The sequence below is a fragment of the Apteryx mantelli genome, chromosome 1 (genome assembly GCF_036417845.1).
Source record: "Apteryx mantelli isolate bAptMan1 chromosome 1, bAptMan1.hap1, whole genome shotgun sequence".
Classification (NCBI taxonomy): domain Eukaryota; kingdom Metazoa; phylum Chordata; class Aves; order Apterygiformes; family Apterygidae; genus Apteryx; species Apteryx mantelli.
Genome location: NC_089978.1, coordinates 87,391,985 through 87,414,533, shown reverse-complemented (window position 1 = coordinate 87,414,533; position 22,549 = coordinate 87,391,985). Strand labels below are relative to the sequence as shown.

Here is a 22,549-nt window from a genome sequence, read left to right as displayed (position 1 = left end):
GTTTTCAGACAGCTTTCTCAGCTTCTAGATTCCACTTAGAATATCCAAACTAAAGAAAGACAGAGTCACTAATTAACATAGCTTCTTTAGAAATCTTGTGATCAGAAGACTTTTGTGTTTGAAGTTCAGTAAACCAAAAAGGAAAGCAAAGCATCACTAGGAGGAGTGCTCACCTGCAACGGGATTTTCCAAAGGAGATTGTTTCTTCAGAGCCATAGTTTGGAATATGTGCCAAAGTCTGCAAAACTTGAGCTCCTCTGTGCTTATTGACACTGCACATAACCCTCATGGATATCAAATGTTTGGTGCCAGGTTACAGAAAGAACTGTGACTCTAACAATCCTCAAAACCTTTTGCTACATTACAGAAAGACTCCAAGCAAGATAAAAAGGAAAATGGGTAAGACTAGCTCTGCAAAAACAGTATTCAAAGAATTCCTGTAGCAGGCAGTAACAATTATCATCCCACGAAGAACTACACCCAGAGAACTCTAGAGAGAATGATTAATGGAAACAACTCTGCAGGAGGAACTATCCTGAATTGATGCCAGCTCTGGACTATTAGAGATTGAGAGAATGACATTATTAAGAAGGTATCTTCAATCCAATTTAAGATATCCTTCATGACTCTTATGATCACTGGCTAAATGAGACTTGCCAAAGGATATTAAAAGTAAATAGTAGCTAGCAGATGTGATACTGTCACGCTGTTAACAAACTCTAACTCCATTACACGCTTCTCAGCATTATGATGATTCTCAGGTCTAGCTTTTTATTTGCTGAAGAATGTCTGTGTTGGAGTAAAGTAAGCATAACAACATACTTCTGGGAGTCTAGAAGACTTGGGAGCCTCAGAATAAAAACTTGGATAGTCGCAAGCCACATGTTAGCAATTTTAATGTGAATTTGTAAAAAACATTCTTCTTGTGATTGAAGAGCTGTTACTACATGGCTGTTAAAAGCTTTTACTATTGAAGGCAAATTTGGTGCTGAACTGAAGGTAAACATTTTTGTTTGTGCTGGAAGATCCTAATGAACATCCCAATGCTTTCAGGTAGACTTTCTCAACTAATAGACATTTGGTAACGAACAAAGATCAGTGTCTGAACGAGGCACCTGTACTTTACATTGGTGTGCGTAGTCTATCCTCAAATACGCTCCTGTTAAATGGGACAAGTAAGCAGAAATCAAAAAAGATTTTGCAGTCTCTGGTGGGATCCAAAGATCCAGTTGGTGTCCGCAAGTCTCTAGATCAGAATGCAAGAGTTTTACATCATTGCAAGAATTTTACGCATCTTCCTGTGAGATACTAGCTCTAACTAGCCAACATAATTTCCCCTTATGCAAAACTTTTTTTCTCTCACCTTAAGTGTGGAAAACAAAACAAAACAAAACAGGAGTAAGGACTGTGTATAAGTCTGTCCTGTCTTGTCATCAATGATGTTTTTGGTAGTTACAGTTCAAGTATTTGCCACTTAGAATTTTTGGAAAGCATTGGATTTTAAGATGCAACCCAATCCAGTCTATATTTCCTTCACATAGTTCAAGCTGGAAGTAGTTGATCCACTATCAGCTAGGCTTTTAAAGTGGTCTCTACCACCATGCCTAAATGGTTTGAATCAGGGTAGACCACAGCAATGCAAATTTAATATTATTTTGGAAAATGCATCACTGGAACCAATGGTATTAGGTGTGCTTTCCTTGCAGGGACATTTTGATAGCAAATAATACCAGAGTTTAAATACAGATATTTTCTTCAGTTGTGTAATACAAATGGTCATATTTTAACTGGACACAAGTATCAGGATGAACAAGTTCAGAATCATGCAGCTGTTTGGGATTGCACATCAGCACATATTTAATTATTAACCAACACTATCATTGTATGTAAAAGATTTTAAAAAGTTTTGCTATTTGTCCTAAAAATAGAACTAACATACAAAGTACATACAGAGATAAAAGAAGTGGAAGACTAGCATTGTGATACAAACTTAGCAGCTGAACCTGAAGATGAACATAATAGAAAAGGAACTGGAGGCAATTGGGATGAAGATCCTTTACAAAAACTTGCACTGTGAGCCATGAAAATGTATGTTGCACACAGCTTCAACAGTCACTTACTTTGTATATGTCGACGGCATATCCAAACAATCTGCTGCACCAATGTTCAGTGGAGAATATTTTCAATGTAATGCCATCTGATCCCACACAGTGGTAGAACTTCTTAAAAAACCTCCCTCTTTCATATGCAAGAGATTAAGCCCCACTGCCTACAAAGCTTAAAATCTGATCTCCACTTATTTTGCATCTATTTACATTAATGTGAATTAAGAATAATTTCAGCAAAGGCACAGGCCAATGAAAAGGTGTTATTTAACAGGAATTTTGTGCACTGCTGCCCACAGATTCATATATATAGCACACACAACCACACAATAGGATAGAGAGGGATTGTGAAAAATAGTCTGACGTGTTTCTGGAGATAGAAGTCCTTCTGCTTTCATTCATAGGCCATATCTGTGAAATAAGAAGAGGTAGGAGCCACTGCCCTAAAACCTGGCCAGAAGGAAGGCAAGGCACATTTTTTTGTGTGCTAGTTAAAACATACGTGCACACGTTCCATGCAGTTCAAAGAGAATAAAGAAAGAAAACTGCTGCTCTCTCCCAATTTTCAACAGATCAGCACTCTGCTGACAACCAGAGTCATGCCACCTCACTTTATGACAGCATATATTTTAATTTAGTTACTCCCCTTTGCGCTGTGGTACCCTTAACAACTTCTGAAGCCAATTCAACTGTAGAAGAGTGAGCATGATTTACTCCATTCTGAGAACCTCGAAATTTCACTGGAATTTCGCTTACAGAAGTATTGCAACTTATTTTTTATAAAACATTGAGTACTTAAAACAAAACATAACCCGCAACACGTGGAATTAAATAAGCTCCTCCAAAAAGTGGTGCACACGTTACTGTTGGGCATGACGATTGCTCTGTGAGATAGAACACAGTTTGATTTTCAGATTCCAGCTCAAGTCTGAAACTTATCCTCTTATTCATACACAGAGAACATCTGACACAATACCAGTAACAAATAAGGAATTATTGTTATTAACAGGTTAATGATGAAGTCACTTTTTAAAGTGAAAAACCCACCTTAAAATAATGAAAATGAAAAGTCTGGTATAACTCTTAGCTTTTACTGCTCAAACTATGCAGAAAAATGAAACAAGAATGAAGCCCACTGAAAAGAACAGGTAACATAAAAAGACAAAGAAGGCTTATTTCTGACACTGTTTTGCACATGAGATTTAGTAACATGCTAGTATACTAGTAAGAAATTTTTTTAAAGTTCAGAAGTTCTGCTTCTAATGGCCTGAGAATTGCATGACCACATTTATTAGCCATAATTTAAGATAAAATACCTGCAGTTTTAAAATTTTGTAAAACAGACCTTAAGTAAATGTAACTTTAAAGCTTTAAAACATTTCCATGACCGCCATCCAAGAATAGGATGACAGGAAGTTTAGATTTCTTCAGTTATTAGGTGAATTTTCATTTTAAAACTTTGTGAAAAGTTAATATACTGCTATCCTCTGACAAAAGAAAGTTCTTTATCCTTCCTGACAACTAGAAGAAAATGTAAAAATGCACAGAAGACAAAGGCTTATACTACATAACAAAAGCCACAATTCCTACCCCCAAAAACCCACAGAGCATTAAGAATGATCAAGGTACATGATCCTTATTTCCAGCCACAGTAAATGGCAAGAAGATGGAGGCACCATCTTCAAGGCACTGCCATGAAAAAGACTGGAAAGAAATCTCACTTCTAACAGTTTTATCGCCTTCTAATAGGTGTCTAATAAATTATTCAAGCTTTGAGGATGCACCAAAGTTTATCTGTTATTCTTAGAATGTCATCACCATATACTGTGAAAGAATTTGCCACATACGCTTAAAGCTCACATCAAAACTGGTTCCCAAAGTGTCTAAATGAAAAAAAATATGCACAGGAGTGTATCTAGTAGGTGAATTAATGTTTGAAAAGGAAGATAAATAAACCCTGACCAGAAAAAGAAGTTGATTTTCATATACTGAAAACAGAAGTTAAAAGAAAGATATACGCAGGTATGACCACAAATAATATAGAGGTACTGTACTGATCTAGCATATTAACATGGTACGATTCAAAACTGATAATTATGTATTTTCTTTTAGAAATACTGTATACTTACGGTTTGAGATTTCTTCTTTTTCTTTTTTATTGCCCTGAAAAAACCTTGTTTTTCTTTCTCCTTGAGCTGTTCAGAGTGACTGTTAAGATTTTCAGGACTTTTCCTAAACATGAAATAAGGTATTGTAAGAGAGATTTAATTTAGATGTTCTGTAAATTTTATGTAATAACAAGATCTTATGCCAAAGAATGCAAATTACTGATTAAAGCAAAAAGATTCTAAATGTTTTAGCATTCATTGGTTCAAGGGTTACTATACAAATAAAGGATAAACAGTCTTATTAAATGGAATAGGAAGAACACAGTGTTAGGGCAAAATGATTAGCTCAAAACAGTGAATAGTTATTTAGGGAAAAGGTAAGCATGCATGTCTTCTTTTTTAAATAGAATTTAATATTCAAACCAAAATATCACACACAAGATATTTTAAGAAATTAAAATCATATCTGAGAGAACATACAAACAATGATGAGGTATAAAAGCACAGATCCAGTTTATCCATTGCTTGCTGGAGAGCCAGGAGTTGCAAAGAAGTTTGTCAGACAGAACTGACTTCAGTCAAAATTCCTGACCTTTGCTGACATGGTTCCAAATTTATCATCTGTGAAGCTTGGGGATCTACTGTTGTCCATTTCACCTTAACAACTTCAGTAAAAGTTTGCTATGCATGGGTGAGGCAGTGCTGCCAAGAGAAGATGACCCAAAAGTGGAATAGTTGCAGTCTGCATTTTTATTTCACCTCTTATTTCGGCTAAAACTGAATTATCTGCAGCTGATAAGTAGTATGTTACTTTAAAGCATATACAGTAAACGATGGATGTAAAGTACTGATATGGGGTAAAAAGATTGTTTTAACTTATTGGTAAGACATTAACTGAATGCAGTTCTAGTGCCCTCTAATATATTTTGAAAATTGGAAACGGTGCTGGGAAGTTTCACAGAAATAATTTCAGAGATAGAAAGAATGGCTTACAGTAACAGAGACAGAGATTTCAATCTCTCTAGTACGTTAAAACAGGCAAACAAACAAACCCCAACATTTAGAGTTTCCTTGATTGCTATGCATAGGTACTTTTCTAGGGAGAAATCACTGAGTACGAAAAGGATCTTTAAAGTAAAGGGAAAAGACATAACAGGAACAAGTAGGTGGATGATGCAGCCAGAGAAATTTGTGTTAGAAATAAGGCACTGGTTTTAACAATGAGATTTATTAATTGCTAGAACAAAGTCCTTAGGGGAACCAGTGAACTTCCCATCTCTGACTTTTCGAAGCAAGACTGGACGCCCTTCTGGGAGATGCACATTAGTCAGATATGCTACCGTGCTTGCCCCCCAGGGAATGGATGACATTTAATAGCAACTAATATACAGGAAGTCACACTGGGCGATTTAATAGTCCTTTTTAGCCTTAAGTTGTATGAAAACAAAAACGAAATTATCCCAGTGGCTGGACGGAAAACCTAAGGGACAGCCACTGTTCTAAGTGCTCTGGATGACAAACAGAAGCAGCTTTCCTTGGAGTAGCTGTAATGTAGCAACTCTTAGCTGTCTGCTATAGTTATCTTTGGGTTCTAATTCTGGCTTAAAATGCTATGCTATAAATTGGTGATTCAGCAGCTGCTGCATGCCCAGCTGACATTTTTTTCCAAGCAAATGTGAAACACATAATTGGGGTAGGAATCACTACAGTTATCTTCCTTATTGATAAGAGTATTTTTACTCTGATACGTGGTTTGATCAGTTGCTGTTGCTGAATAAGAGAACGCTTAGAGGAAAGACTTACAGGCAGACAGGCTGGTGGAATTGTTTCTAATTTAGATTTTTCGAACATAAAGCTAAATCCAAAAAACTATTCAAATGTTCAATGATATAGATTTTACTATAAAAATTACAAAGCTAGAAGTAGCTATAGGATTGCAAAGGATTCCCATTTCCATCAGGTCCCTGTATTTGGCACCACTGCATGACAGCAATACGGCAGTCCTGTATTATTCACTTACAACACCACGTGAAAGCCCAAGAGTAAAGACTACTGACAGCTTTACAGATTCTGACAACTCACAAGGCTGACTTAAGACAGACAAAACAGCTCCTGAATTATTTATTAAGTGATTTTTATGTTCAGGAGTTTCATCCTCCTTAGTTTGTTAGGAAGCTCGGAGGAAAACATGCACCCCAAGTAACCCGGTTGTGCTCTGAAAGCAATGCAAGGGGGGCTGAGAACAGAACCGTCCAAGCCTTGCCCCAGAGGAGCCACTGTGCATCCACAGATGCCTCTGCGCCATTCCCAAAATGCAACCTAAAAGGCAAGGAAACAAACATGCCCCAACCATGGCCCTAGTGCAAATTACCAACCCAGTGACTATGTCGCTATAGAGGAACCGGTCTCTCAGACCAAACGACAGTCCCAACATGGTTACTCTGCCTTGTACTTCAGAATTTTTCAATCTCTTCCTATGACTTTTCTGCTCCAAAGTCCATTGCGAAATGGAGACACTGCATTTCTAAAGATGAATTTTATCTTCCAAATAAAACTTGGGACTATTGTGGCCACACTTTTGGACAGAGATTCACTCAAGTGTGATTCTTTTCTTTGGCCCAATGAACCCAGACGAGGAAACAGGAGAGAAGTGAAATTGTGTGCCATAATATCCTAAAACTATAGTTACCAGACAGAGGAGAAAAACAAGGGGCAGAGGAGGACTCTGCTCATTTCCAATTGTTGCTTACCCATTAGCCAGTGGTTTTACACTGACTGGTTTATGTCACTAGCTCCTATGACTCATATTGCAGTACTGTTGTCTGAAAAAGCACTGACCTTGAAAAGCAACTGCTTCAAAATGCATGCCCGTTATGTGGAGAGAGTGAACATATATAGCATTATAGCAGGAAGTTCAACACAAGGATTTTGTACTGAGTAAAAATAGAGCAGAACATTTTGATCAATGATATGAAACACGGGGATATTTCAGGCATTCCCAAAGATTTTCACACAATGGACAGTATAGCAAAAATTAGGATTATCAGAAGAAATGGGATTGTACAGCCACTCAACACTGCCTATTCTTACAACATAACTACAAGTCTTGTTATTTTGCATAAAGCCTCAGCTCTTGGAGGCAAGCAGTTACACAGGAATCTCAGTGTCTTTTACCAGCAAATAAATCTCCAGTCTTAACAGATGCAGAAAAGAGCCCTCATTCTGAGTGCTCACCCTCAAGCAGAAACCAAAGGCAAAATGTCCTCTTTCCCATTATTTTATCATTTTGTTCCTTTTGCATGGTTAGGACATATAATATGGGTCACTGGTTATTCTGGTCTGAGACACTTGGGAAAGGCATAAATGTAAACAGAAATTCTGTAACTAACACTAGCACTTGCTGTCCTTGGGAAGAAAGGTATCCAATTTCATGCAGGTACAATGAGGTGGAGAAGCAAACATGCATGAGGTGAGCAAACTAATGTGTCTTAACATTAGTTAAAAAGTCAAACAGGAAGCATGCTGCATTCATGCTGCCACAGATAGACTTATATTGCACTCTGCTCCTTTTTGGAGGTAACTCTTCACGCCTGTTTCTGTTATTCCTTCAGCTACGCTAATCTCAACAGGCAGCCTGCTTTGTAAATCATCTTTAACTGCCAATTTACTACCCTCTTCACAGAACAGCTCACAATTACATGAGTAAGATTTTGCTCTAAAGGAAGAACTATTCAAATGTCTGAAATTTTCTTTGGAAGGTAAATGAAGAGTTATTAATTCTCAAAGTTAACTTTTGGTTTTGCTTAAAATAAAACCCTCAGTGGTTAGCATTACCATAAACGGAGGAAGAAAATGTCAGAAATAGTGAAGCACCTCAAATATATGGTTTACTTAACATAAGAATCTCAATCCCAAATGCTGAAGTTTATAGCAAAATTTCTTGGCCTAAAATCTGAAAGCTAAAAATCAGAGGTCAAACCTGAACTTTGCTAAAACTGTAAATTTTTTTTCAGGTGAAAAAGAGGGATTTATTAACTGCAATAAAACCTAGATAGGCCATCTTTTATATTGAATACCACCCAGAAGCTGCTGTAACCACTATATTACCTGCAAATATAACACCTAAGGTTATTCATATATATATATATATATATATATACACACACACATATACATATATACACACATATATGTATTATGCAACACTAGTAACCATAAAAATTTGGAAGTGGTTGGTTCCATAAACTTGTAAAGTATATACTTCACTAGGTTTATTTCTCAGGCAGAATACTGATGACTACAAATTTGGGAAAATTTCCTTGTAAATAGCGTTAGGTTGCATCACCTAATTTTGACTACAAAACAAACACCACTGATGCCTGGGGAAAGGACAGGGAAAAAACACTGAAAAGAGGTTGCATGCACTGATAGGGAAGTTCAGATGCTGCCAAGTAGATAAAAAGAAAAAGGCAAACATAGTAGGTGACAATACATATGCAAGAGTCTTATGCAGGAAATGTCATCGGGAAAGCTATACCATTAGGAAGTGTGAACATCTTCAAGCTATGCAGAGCAGGCTTCTAAAGCCTCAACCATAGTTAACTCTTAAGTTTGCAAGTTACAAATTTTGCAATTCCTTGATTATTTTAGACAAATTCCAGAAACCTGTAACGGAACTGAAAAGTATTTACAATGCAGGAACAGGTCATATTGCAGACACAGGTGAGCAAGCTTTAAACTAGCTTGCTTAGGTACTGACAACCTTCTAGTTTCATGGACTTCAGTGTGAACTAGCTACTTGGCTTCTCAGACAGACTCTTGCCATGACTACATTGCTACACTGATACTGAAACAGAAAGAATAAGGACAGTTGGCTCCTGTTTATAACATCCTGTATTGTTCTGGGGTCTTGAAAACGAATGGTAGATAGATAACAGTAAGCCTTTGACATGCCTAGGAGTGTGGAATTTTTTTTTTTTTTGGAGTGACAAATAAAGAAAGTGTGTGTGTGTATGTTTATATATATGTGCATCTCTGCATATATATGTTTATACAAAAGTAAAAAAGATATATAAAGATATATGTGTTATACATATGAATATATATTCTTTTTGCAGGAAGATACAGTATATGCTAGAGAAGATACGACCAGCTGTTTCTCATAGAATGAATATATCTAATTGGACATAGAAGTTCTAAACAACAGAGGTTTCCATAAGCCCCCAAATATCTTTATGCAATCAATGCAAGCACTTCCAATATGATAAGAGATAAAGTACGGCATGTTAGAGTTCATCGCAAAGAGATACTTGGAACTATAACAGTGGTAAGTGTAATTCCGGTCCACATTATGGCACTCTAGCAGAACGAGGTAAAGTATCTTGCCTATTAAGACAAAGCTCGTACAAGTGAAAGAGAATAAAACATCTACTCTTGTACCTGAAGTAGAAAAAATGACAGAGAAGTTCAAGGTCATTTAGAGGAAATTCAACTGAGGCAAACAAAAGATTTTCTGGAAAGTTGAACAATTTGCCTTTGTTCAAATCAAGTTGTCTAAAGCGCAGAAATGATCTAGTGATTTAAAAGTAAATCCTGATGACAAAAGTCGAGTTTAGCAGTATAACATCTTTATTTTATAGAGGCAGGACAGTGAGGACAGAGTAAAGATATGCACACAAAGACAAAGGAACATCTGTGACAATTCAGTCTAACAAACATTCACAAAATCTTTGACAGAAGAAAGGCAACACAGAGCAATAGTATGATAGAAGTAATATTTTACAGTAGTGGCAAGTCCAGGTGGAATACTTCACTCATAATTTTAGATGAATTGTCACATACCAGTTATGTATGCCAGTAGAACATTAAATATTTACTTCATCATAAAATTGATGTAAGGAGAATCACATTCCATTAGAGCTTTCAACATTTTCATAGGCATTTACACAACTTCTATACAGAAAATTAAGTAGAGAAACAGACTCTACATCACTGAAGAATCTGATTAAGCTCCATATACGGCACAGAACAATTTTGCAACATTAGACCATTGCCAGGACAACTTGCACAGAATAACATGTAGAGCTGGGCAGGAAACATTTCAGGATAACAGGGAGTAGGAGAAACAAAGAGAAAGAGAAAAGTATGCCAAACAGCAGATAGCTCGATGTTGAGGGCACTGCCATTCTTCCATTTCACAAGAAGTGGTGCTTATTCTTCTGTGGGCTTTTCTCTCAAAGGAGCTGTTCCACTTTGTGGAAATATTTAAGTATATTAACTGGAGCAAGGACTTAAATCTAATTGTCTCAAAGTTCATTGAGGGCCTTAATCACTAGACTATACTCAGCATTTCTGAGGTCCTTCCATTATTTCAACAAGATGAAACAGCTTCAAGAGAAGATATTGAGGGAAATAGAGAATGTGCTTCAGAATAACTTGCGATTTCTGGTTCAGGACATTCACTGGTTAGATCTAAGATCTTGGTTCACATCTCTGGTTTATATAACAAAGAACAAAGGCCCTGAACTTGAGTTCTTCACGTTCTAAGAAATAACACTGAACCCAGAATACTTGCTATTGTATGGTGAATACCTCTCTCGTTTTGACTGATAATTCCATCCTGGAGCAGAAGAACCTTCCCAATAAAAGGTTAGGTCATAATATCAGTCTGTTGTTTTGAAATGTTTCAGTTTTGATAATTTGGAATTTTAAGTGAAAAAATATTTGGTCAAAAAATTCCCAACCAGCTCTAATAACATATGCTATTAGTTCAGTTCAGAGTTAATATAACATTGCATGACCCTTTGTAGCAACCACATAATAGAAGGAAGTACATTGCTGAATTATATGGAAAGCAAAGAAAAATTCCAAATGGCTTATGTTATATGCAAGATAATGAGATTCAGATACGAAGGACAACAAAATATGTAAAAGGGTTCAATAGTGGAAACAGTACCTTCTTTAGTCACATAAAAGTAAGTCACAATATAAGTACCATCTTTTTACATAAATGACCAGATCCCCAAACCAACTGCCATAAAAATAGAGGCAGGTGGGGTTACTGAAAGATAGAAAGTGAAGTCTACTGAATCAGAGGAGGCAACAGTGCTTTGGAATAAACATCTCCTATTATTGACAGAGGTATACAACCTGAATACAAGCTGAATTACAGGTCGTTGGGCTTTTTCCCCCCATTTTCCTTTTTTTTAAAGAAAAAAGCCCCAGGTAACTAACAGGTTGTGCATGTGAAAATACATTAAGTTAACAAACCATTGCAACAGTTCGTTAATTAGCATGGTTTTACCACATTTGCAGAGAGCAGTGTTTCAGAGTGGTATGAAGTATGGTTGTCTCATGAGAATACATACAGTCCCTTCCTCCCGCCAGTCCTTTGAAACTCCATTTACTTGTTTTTATTGAGTGTGCTTTATTGTAATTGAACAAAGTAGAAGATTAAGAGTATTTTAGAGCTGAATAGTTCTCATAGCAACAAAATTAAGGTATTTCCCTTTAAGTCCTGCAAAGCTATATATATGCCATCATTCTATTAGCATAATTATAGTTAATTGTTTTATGTTATATAATGGAGTCATGTGGTGCTTTTAATCTTTTAAAATCAATATACACCATTAAGATATTGCTTAGTCCATTATCTCATAGAATGCACTCATTTCCTTCTGTGGTGCATGAGCAAAAAGAGAGCAGCAGTCCCCATTGTAGGGCGAATATTATATTCTTCATTTATACAGTCCTATTTTATATATGGAAACATGCAGTTTGACAATTTTTTTCCATTTGTCTGACACTTCAGGCTTCTGGAATCCACAGATGAAGCTTATGGCCTTGCTATCCATACTATATGCACACAGGTACTTTCTATTTCTTTAACCAAAGATAGATAATGGGAAAAAAAATCAGGAAAGACCAGACAAAAGTATATAATTTTAATGCATTTGTTGTAATAGTGTAATAAAGTATTTCTTGTCCCTCAAAAGGGGACAGAAATCATGCAATGCTACTTCAGTATAGTCACAGGGAGTAATTAATCAGGTATAGACAACCACAAATTTCAAAAAAGAGTTATGAAATATTCTTTTCAAAATGAACAGCCTAGGGGGAAAAAAGAACTTGGTTTTCTTTGTAATTTCTTCCTCTCAACGATCCCTTTTTTCCTGCTACCTTCTACACATCTGTGTAAATAACAACTCACCAGGTATCAAAGGTGGTTTGTCTCTTTGAGTGGTTTGCCACCGTGCTGCTGTCTGCTGGTAACACAGGGGCTCTGTTTGACACACTGTTTTCTAGGTATGTACTCTCTGGACGTGGAGATGGAACTGAACAGAGAAATAGCAAACAATGTATACTGAACTCCATTAAAGTCACATCTTTTAGTTGTCTGTTTCCTCCTCACTTTTATAGAAGATGGAAGACACCGTTGTACTTTATGTACAACTAGAAGAAATCAGTGTACATTTTCACAGGTTGGAAACCTAGTTTTTGTGACATTGTCAAGATAATGTTATGGTAGTATGTTATCATCAGAACTTGGGCAACACATTCTTGGATTTTGAGACCATATCTATCTATAGGGAGCTGCAAGTGCAAATGATATTTAAAAATAGGAAGTGGAATAAAAGGTTGAAATACTGACATTAAAGACATTAATTACTACAGTTTACAGTTTATCTTCACTTAGGCCTTTAAAAACACTTGGCCTGAAAAATTTTAATATGGACTTTAATGCAACTACTGAGAGGAAGATACTATTCAGTACAATTTAAAGAATCAAAATCAGACACTATATTTTGTTTAATAACAGACCTATTGTATTCAACTCAGAATTCCTATTGTAGATTTTTGAAAATAGGTTATACGTACCTAAAAATAAATTTGTTATCAAAACTATAAGACCCACCAGGAACATCTGTATTGGATTAAAAACAAATCAGATGCTAGTTGCACCATTACTGCAGCATCATGCAGTACTAGCCATCAAAATGGAATCTGAAGACAGAACAGGGGACTGTAACAAGTTTTTGTTTAAGTTGTAATACACAAATATATTCTAATAATCCTTGTATACTTGGAAGTCAATATTTAAGAATTGAGCAAATATGAATTTACTTTTTTCAGAGTAACTTTTTCTGTCAATAGGTTTATTATCAATGTATTATTTAAATACAGCACTGCTTTTCCAATGAGATAATTAAATCTGTGAAATAAAATGTATTTGTTTTATAGATAAAATTAAAGAGGAAGGAATATCTAGTTTGTAATAAGTTACTGAATTCAATCCCAGACCTACAGTTTCCTTAGCACATGACTTATGGAAAGTCATTCTGCCTTGGAATCTCTTGTTTCTTTATGTATATATATACAAAAAAAAAAAAAAAAAGATAGCCCACATCCAATTTACAGGAACGTTTCAAGGATTAATAAAAGCAATTCAGGGTTGAGGATCCTTGAGGATTCTCTGTTCCACGTGCTCCAAAACCTTAGTAAACTCAAAAGCATTGCCCAAAACAGTACAAGCTTTAACATGGCTCACAAGCTTTAATATTGCAATGGGATACTTAAAAGGATTGGCAGATTTTAACATGCCTAAAACAGGTCATCAGCCAACTGATGAACCCAAAGAGGATCAGTGGGAGATTGGTGACTCTACTTAAGGTTATTAGGTGACTCATAATCAAATTTTAGCTGATTGGGAGTTCTTAATGATCAGCGGAGTCTCACAAGGCTCCTAACACTTGCAGGACAGTAATTAGCTTCTTATCATCCTCCTCCTCCTCTTCAAAAGGATTACCCAGGTTTAGCCCTGAGGCAGCTGCTCAGAAATCACCGTCTTTTGTGTACAAATAGCCTTCTTTTGTTTATCACAGAACAGTGTATGTTTGTGTGTGTCTGTGTGTATATATAATTTTTTACAGTACTCACTCCTGTTCTATTATTTATTCTGAACTAGAATTACATAATTGTGTTTTACTTCTGGTAGGAAGGAAATTCTGATTTTTAGTAAATCTGAACAAAAGATATAAATATAGGAGTCTACTGGTAAAAAGCAAGAACTGCATTTCCATGTACCTACCACATTATCTGAAATAGATCAATAAGCATGTTAATTTGTTATAGGTACAAAGGTGTTTAGATACAATGTTAATAAGAATTTAAGATAGGAATTGATGTTTAAAAACATTGATAAACTGTTTACTTTGGTGATTTTTATTTATCTTCGTTAACCCCCTGATAAAACTACCTTGTGTTTTACAAGGTACTGCACCGGATATACTTTTCAATCAAAGTGAGTTAGCATTTGCAAATAAACAATATAATGATACTAATACAGTTGCTATATACTACCTAGCAGGTCAACCCGGTCTCTGTTTTTTCTTATAAACTTTTTTAGTTGTTTGTCTTAGTTTGCAGTGCCCACTTTATTATTTCAGCTATATTCTGTGTTAAAACTGGTTTAATTTTGAAAGATCCATCATAAAATTACCTCTGTAAAAGCTGCCGACTCTTCTTGGAACAGGGTCATTATAGAGTATTCTATTTTCTTTAGTAGATGCTCCATCTTCTGTGTGTGGATCATGATATGTTCCACCCTAAACAGAAGAACAGTCAACTATTTAAAATTAAAGAACATAAACTGATCTGTACTGTTTCTAACCAACATACATAAGTAAGAAATCCTGAACTCAACTACACACGATTTTCCTGTCATGTAATTAATAACTGCCATTATCAAACCACAGATTATGGAATTAATAATTATTTGTTTTTGTTTTTTTTTCCAAAAGGACAAAAATGGCATTAATAAAATTTTGCCCTTAGTTGTAATTTTAAAGATTTTAGCATGATTCAGACCTCAGATTTTTGCCGTGAATGAAATGCAGTTGTAGCATCTCTGGAGGAATCTTTTCCTGGAGGTCTTGTTAAATTCATTTCTGATGGGATCTGGTCACTCTGCTAATAGCAAATTTTAAAAAGTAAAAAGGAAATGCATATAATCTGTGAAAAATGCAACACTATAGCACTATCTCTTATCAGCTGTTATACAGTAGCACCTAGAGGTACCGACAGTCAAAAAGTCTACTGTACAAATAATAAGAGGTAGCTTCTGAACTTAAAAATTTGTAAGCTAAATAGTTAAGTCAGACAGGATAGAAAAAAGATACCATCATCTCTATTTTACTGAATAAAGTACTTTCTGGAAAGCACTTTAAGCAAAAACTTAAGCATGTCCTTAGAAACAGATATGCACATAATTTGCTGCCAAATATGACTTAACCCCAATCTTAAATGAACCAGATGCTACAATTATTTCTGCAATAAGGACCAGATAAAATTAAATGATCTCTCCAAGACCACACAGGAAATTATACTGAAACCCATATATAAATCTAGAATGTCCAAAATGGACAAAAGGTTAAAAACCAAAAGGATTCTGATTTCAATTCACTGCATAAGTGATCTGCAAAATCTATTTTGCCTTTTATTAATAATGACCTGGCCTCACTGGCACAGATAAAACAACCCTTGAAACTGTGCCATGATGAGAAATGCAGCTAAAAACAATGCTTTAAATTGCAGTTTGGTTCTTCTAAAATTTACAAGAGGCTGAAGCATTTGATTAAATTACTACTTGTGTAACATACCTCTTATCTGTCAGCAGTTAAGCTACAAATAAGAGACAGTAATAGCAACTTGTACTTGATTTTCTTCTGCTTGACCCCTTTTGTGTACATAAACCTAAAAATTAAAAAGAATCTCCCCCCGCCCAAGTATTTTACTGAGACATGTAAAGCCCCAAAACTAACACTGAACATCTTTTTTTTTAAATCCCTTTCAAAGGTTTAAAGCCAGAAAAACAAAGAATGTTTTTTCTTTAAACTTCATAAAATGTGAAGGGAGAGGAAGAAAAGCAGGAGCGAGAGAGAGAGAGAGAAAGGGAGAGAAGGAGAGAGAGAGAAGCAGGAGAAGGGAGAGGGAGAGAAAGCGAGAGAAGAGGGAGGGAAAGATGGAGGGAGAGAAACCAGTAGAACTGAACGGAAAAAATTAATAGGAATATAATAAAGAAACACGGAGAACAATTATGTTATTCTTGAACTTGTGAGTTCAGTAATGTTGAGGGAAGTGAAATTTTCTTATTTCTGATATAGAACATGTCAAAAAAACACATGGGATAGGAGAAAACCCAAGAATTATTTCTTTGTGAAAATGCCTTTATGAGGCTTAATAAGAAGACCGTTAATTCTAATTTGTTTTTGAAACTCATGAAAACAAAAAATAGCTGAAGAGCACTACAGAATAGTATTTTTCCTTTCAGATTTCAGTTGAAATATACATTTAAAAGTAAATTTAAAATTATTTAAAATTAAATCATTTAACGGAAGACTTAAGTTTAAAGATGTTGACTGTAAGAGATAAAGACACACACTTTGCAAATAATTAGAAGTAACTGATTCAAACATGCATCCCAAAGCAAACCAAAATGAACAAAATCATAAGCAATGGGCAGTACATCAGTTTTTCTAATTAAAATACAAGTTTGTCAACCAGCTGTCAAAGAGAAAGAATGATTTGATAAGAACACTGTCTCTACATAATATGAAGTAAAATTAAAATTGCTTATCAAATTAACATGCTTTACATATTGCAGAAAAAGATCCTAATACACTGAAGAGTACAAGGTAGTGTGAGCTTTTATTATTAAAACTCAAATGCTGGTGCTACTGCCCTTTTACAATAACATCTTCAAGAATAAGTAAGACCTAGCTCAATTGAAATGACAGAGAGAGAAAATGACTATACAAAAAAAGAAATAAAACCTGGTTTTGAAATGGAGCTGCTATAATGCCTTTTAAATGGTTATTCTCCTTTAAATTAGACTGTACTTCTCCTATTTTGATGAGATTTTTCTCCCTATAATGAAGAGAGATAAGCCTGAGCGGAGGAGATATGGTAAGTACAAAAATGATGTATTAATGTGCTTAACAGAAAAAAAGATTTATGCCTTTTTTCCGACTGAACTTAAGAGCCACCAAATAACTGAAAACTTCCTATGGTATTTGTAGACTGCTATCAAGTTGGCTACAAATATTTCCTAGCTTTCAAATATTTCTTATTTCTAAGTAGACTAAAGTCTTTTACTCTCTCATTTTAAAACATATTATTTAGACCTTAAGTAATTTTTACAGATCTTTTCTGACTTCCTTCAATTTTGTCAACAAATCTGAACAAGATGTTCTCTCCTTAGAAGTCACTCTACCACAGATACATGTATAAAAAAAGCTCATTTTCTGTACTTCTCTTTGCACCACTTTGTTGCAATCTGCATCAATGCTACAGCAATTTAAAGACGGGGACAAATGCAATCCCCCTGAGTAAAACTTCAGATAATTCAGAAGTGCTGTATAAGGAAGGTAAATCAACTTAAAACTGGTCCTTGCTCTAGACTCATGAAATAATGATCACATTAAAACATAACAAGACACCTAGTGACAGTAATCACTGCATCACTGTTACAGAGTCAGTTAATCAGTGGTTTCTCCACTATAAAATCTCTAGCCTACCCCTGTTATTTATTATACTAATCAAGAGAAATATTGCAGCATTTTTGATATTCCACTAGTAAATTATGGCATTTCAGCCATAATCTCCTGCTGTAGGTGAGTGAAAAACTCACTTCCAAAATATTTAAAATTAGCTTTCATAGCAAAAAGATATGCAAGAAAAAACAAAGCAAAAAAACAAAAACAAATAAGAGAAGGTTAATTAAGGAAAACAATATGGTAAAAATGACATCAGAGAGCATAACCAATGAATAGCAACTCCTTACTACATTTTAACTTCACAGACACATTTGTCTGTTCTCACATTTTAGTACTTTAAAAGAATGGTATTCACAGTTCAAGTTTTGAGTTTTTTTAACAGCCTCTTCCTTCGAGCTCTGACTATTTAGCCTGTCTGAAAAATCTAACATTCCTTGCCTTAACACAACACAAATAAACAAACAACTATGCAAACAAATAAGTAGAAGAGAGAAAGCAGAACGCTTTCCCTACATGAAATATACAGAGGAAGGAAAGTCCTCCATTACAGGCAGTATTTTGAACTAACCCTATTAGTATCTTCTGTACAGTCTTCTCGTGAAGAGCCAACAGACCTTGTGAGTGACTTATGCTGCACCTGTGGAGATAACAGTTGCAGGCTGTTTGCTCTGGCTGCCATCCCTTGCCCTACGTTTAAGCCACCCTCTGAGCCCTTTGACCTCACTCTGTCCCGGCTCACATACATAGAGTGTCTATGAGGGCGCTGCTGTGAAGAAAAAGGACTGGTATAACCTAGACCATAGGAAAAAGAATCATGTGGAGCAGACAGCGAGTGAGAATGGCTTCCATCTGGGTGATCTGGCAGTTTTAACTCCTCCATTGTTTTGGAGTGTCTTGTTGACGGTCTTCGGGTGTCCAAGGTACCCTCACTGCTGCGGTTGTTCCTCCCAGATGGACTGAGCAAAGTTCTGTTATCACTGTGTCGGGGAGGAGTTGGACTGGTAGGAGAGTTCAAGTCCATACAGCTGGATGGAAAATATCTACTGTTATTTGGTTCTGCAGCTTGAGCCCTGGCCTCGGAAAGATTGCCCACAGATTTAGAGTCAGTCAGAACCCCGTGGCTCTTTGACTTTGTCCGATACGAAGGACTCTTAGAAGACTGTGGAATAGTATCAATATAGCTATGGCGACTATGCTTATCACCAGGTTGCAGAGTCCCAGTCTTGTTTTGAGAAGTTTCCATAAACGAGTGCCGGTTCTGCTGAGATCTGGTGTTTGACTTCAGGTATTTTGTACCTGGACCATCAGAACTTTTTGAGTCCACATTAAAATCAAATTCTGTTTTTGCCTTTGCTTCCTTTGGACTGAGGAGATGTGGCATGTTATTATTGGATAGATCCTTGTTGCCAGATCCAGGTGGGTTGCTTGATTTTTTTGTATGCATTGGACTATGTGCAGCTCCAGGGAGGTTTCCGTTCAAAAAGCTTTCATTTGTTGGAAGACCCTCTTCTCTTGGCAGGCCAACCCCTAGAGTCTGTATATCCTTGCTGTTTGATCTGTGATGTGACTGCAAAGCAGAACTTTTGCTGGCTTGATTTCTACATCAAAATGCATAAAGAAGGATTAATATACCAGATAACATAGTCATGTATTACTAACCTCAACTTTAATAAAGGCACACTCATGTCAAGATGGAGGTGTCCTTAAAAACACAAAATTTAACTGTAGTGAGATCAAATATTACCAGCTAGACAGCAGGAACGCCCCTAGAATAACAGATTTGCAAGTGTTAGTACATTGTTGTTTCTTATTGGCTAAATCCTGATGGAGAAATTCAGCTTTGGTTAACGTTTTAAAATATAACATCAAAAATTCCAACATATACATTTGCATGTTCATACGTGTGTGTGAATAATATATATGTAGATCACTAATGTAAGCACTAATCATTATGAGAGTTAGCTATATATCCATTGAAAGAACTCTTAAATACATCTGGCATACCAAAGTTAAGGTGGAACAATCAAACATGCCAACACTGACAAAAAAACCCTACACAATCAATGCTCCATCAGCCAGGTAATGGAGGTGTGAGGATGGGAGGGTGAAAAATAGAGTATATTGTGCTGGTAAAGACATCCAAAAGGAATGTGCCCGAGTTTAGTGTGGCCTAGCAAGCCCTATAGGACAACCAGGTCTAACACAGGAACCCTGACCTCTGCAGAACTCAGCACTATCCCAATTTTTGGCATACTAACTCATCCCCAAAACTGTACCAGACTTGCTGGAACCAGATGGACTTGGTGCAGGGCCACTCAATATCTTTGTTGTACATTCCAGCTCTCAGGGTTTTGGAATTACAGGACTATTATGGGATCATGAGTTGGTTCTGCAAACATTCAGCTTGAGTTTAGGAGGATTTATTAGCTCAGGTCTTACGGCATATAAAAACAGTTCTGCTTCTGGACTTATGCTAGCCCTGGAAACAGTGCAGACATGACTAAACAGAGCTGTGTCTATGCCCATTAGCCTTGATGGACCAAGGCTGGTTTAGCTCAGAGCTAACTTACTTATCTCTGCATCTAATTCCATCATAATTTAGAATTCAGATATACTACTGAGAAATAAACTGAGAGATGACTGTTTAGACAAGTTCATACCTTTGTTGACCTTGTTAATCATAACTGGATAATGCTTCTGTATCACCTACTTTCAGTGATCTAATTATGTGCTCTATTATAGTTCATATAAATTTAGCAATTTTAATGTCAAGTTAAAATATTTTTTAGTTAAAAGGACAGATATCTTCCTTTACTTTTAGCTTAGAGATAAAAGGAGCCTAGTAATTTTAAATCAAGCAGGTAGGCAAAGCTTTGTATTAGACAAAAAGTTTCCAAAGGGCCCAGGCTTTCCTTTCTGATGCCTTGGCATCAGAACGGCAAAACTTCTATCCTAAACATTTACAAGGGCAGCTAAAACTTTTTGGTGTCTATCTCAGAGCCAGTAAAGATTGTAAATGCCATAGCCCCAGATCTTAAAATGAGGAATATTTTTTTGGATTTCAGAGGAGAAGCTAAAGAAAAAGCCTAGAGGTCATCTTCTAAAGCGTGCAGAACAATCCTAGGCATGTCTAGGATTAAAAGCAGCTATTGTTCTGCACGCTTTAGAAGATCAGCTCTAGTAAATCTTTTGTTAGAGGAACAACATGAGGCTCTCTGCACTGAAGAATTTCCTTGAACAATATGGAACAGTATGGTTCCACAACATGGAATGATATATGTCTGTATATATCTATCTTAATGTGCCTAAAGTGTTGAACAACTACTTTACTTTTCTTGAAGATGATGTTGGATTTAAGCATGACAGGAACTTACTCACTGGCATAACAAATGACAGGTACGATGGTCACATGACTGCATTTACCTGTTAGATAACGTGTTGCTGTCTGCATGGTAAGGTTTTCTCTTAGTTGACCGTGAAGGTGAACTTCCACAGCGATCCAAGAGTCTTTGAGTTTGAAACGAAGGATGGTTCAAACATTGTTCTGTCAAATACCTATCTGCAGGATCTAGCTTTAGTAAGTTCTTTGGAAAACAAATCCCAGAATTTAAGTGTTAGTATCTGTATTTGCATCAGCAAAAACTAAAAGGAAGCAAAGAACATTATTGGGATAGTTTTTTAATCTCCAGATTTTCTGTGATTAGACATAACTGCCAGAATAATTTAATGTTATATTACTAAATTACATATAACACAAGCAAAATAAACACTTTCAAAATACTATGTTCTATCTATGAGTGGAAGGTCTCAAATTTATTTACCATGAATATTATTACTTTTTTTTTAAACATACTTTTCAGGATATACCTTACAAGAATATTGTTTGGAATGAAAAACATTAAATTTACCTGTAGTAAAATGGTATCAATGAAATAGGCTTTATAAACATAAACAGAACAAGCATATGAACAGAGCATTCTTATTAACACAAAAATATTCTTTTGAATATAATATTATTAAAAATAAATGATTCCGATTTTTACTTCAGTAGGGGTTCAAGTCCATCTATATTTTTAAAGACTCATCTAAACTGTTTAGAACGTGCTCAGAATAACATCTGCCTTACAATTTTTTAGATCTGTTATGTTTCTGAACAAAGACACTTTCTGACATGTAGAGAATGAACATTATATTATAACATTAGAAACCAATGGGTTGGGTATTTTGAGAAGTTAGAAGTTTCTTGCAGAAACTTAAAAAGTTGGAATATTTCAACATGCATGATTGTGAGCAAGGATAAAAGTTTGAATGACTATTAAATACCAAGAATAGCTATTTTTAAGGGTTATATAAACCCTTTTAAGGGTTGAATAAAGAACAGCCTTATGTATACATGTGCGTGTGTGTGTGCGCACACACGCACCACTTACATACACACACAAAAAACTGTATCTACATATGCATTAAGGTAGTATTTAATCACTTAACCACACACTAGCTTCCCTTCACAGGCTTGATCCCTGCATTTCAAAATGGAAAATGCTCAAGAAACAAAGCAAATATTCAACATTTCTATGCAGTTTCAGCATAAGATATGTAGCATCTGTCTTTTCCAACTGACAAAACATGCACTGAATCATTAATTTTTTCCTAACTTTTTTTCTGCTCATCACTACAGTATCTCAAATGGCCTAAACAAACATGAGAAGGCTACAAGTGTGACTTTCACATTCCTGCTTAGATGAGAGGATGTTTAGAGGCTAACCTCAAGTGCCTTTACACT

General features: G+C 35.8%; 1 protein-coding gene across 3 annotated transcripts in view; it reads right to left on the bottom strand.

Moving 5' to 3' along the window:
• Positions 1-22,549, bottom strand: part of CDKL5 (cyclin dependent kinase like 5) — a 146,412-nt gene that overhangs the window by 4,274 nt on the left and 119,589 nt on the right. For 2 of the 3 annotated variants that reach the window (XR_010884244.1, XM_067297066.1), the window contains exons 12-17: positions 21,190-21,350; positions 18,335-19,364; positions 15,080-15,181; positions 14,712-14,817; positions 12,423-12,546; positions 4,235-4,337 (exon numbers count right to left, since the gene is read on the bottom strand). Coding sequence is in view for 2 of the 3 variants with exons in the window: in XM_067297066.1 (XP_067153167.1) it covers positions 4,235-4,337; positions 12,423-12,546; positions 14,712-14,817; positions 15,080-15,181; positions 18,335-19,364; positions 21,190-21,350 (1,626 nt within the window). In the remaining variant the exon portion in view is untranslated. The remainder of the gene's footprint in view (positions 1-4,234; positions 4,338-12,422; positions 12,547-14,711; positions 14,818-15,079; positions 15,182-18,334; positions 19,365-21,189; positions 21,351-22,549) is intronic. The other variant, XM_067297068.1, reaches the window with a different exon arrangement.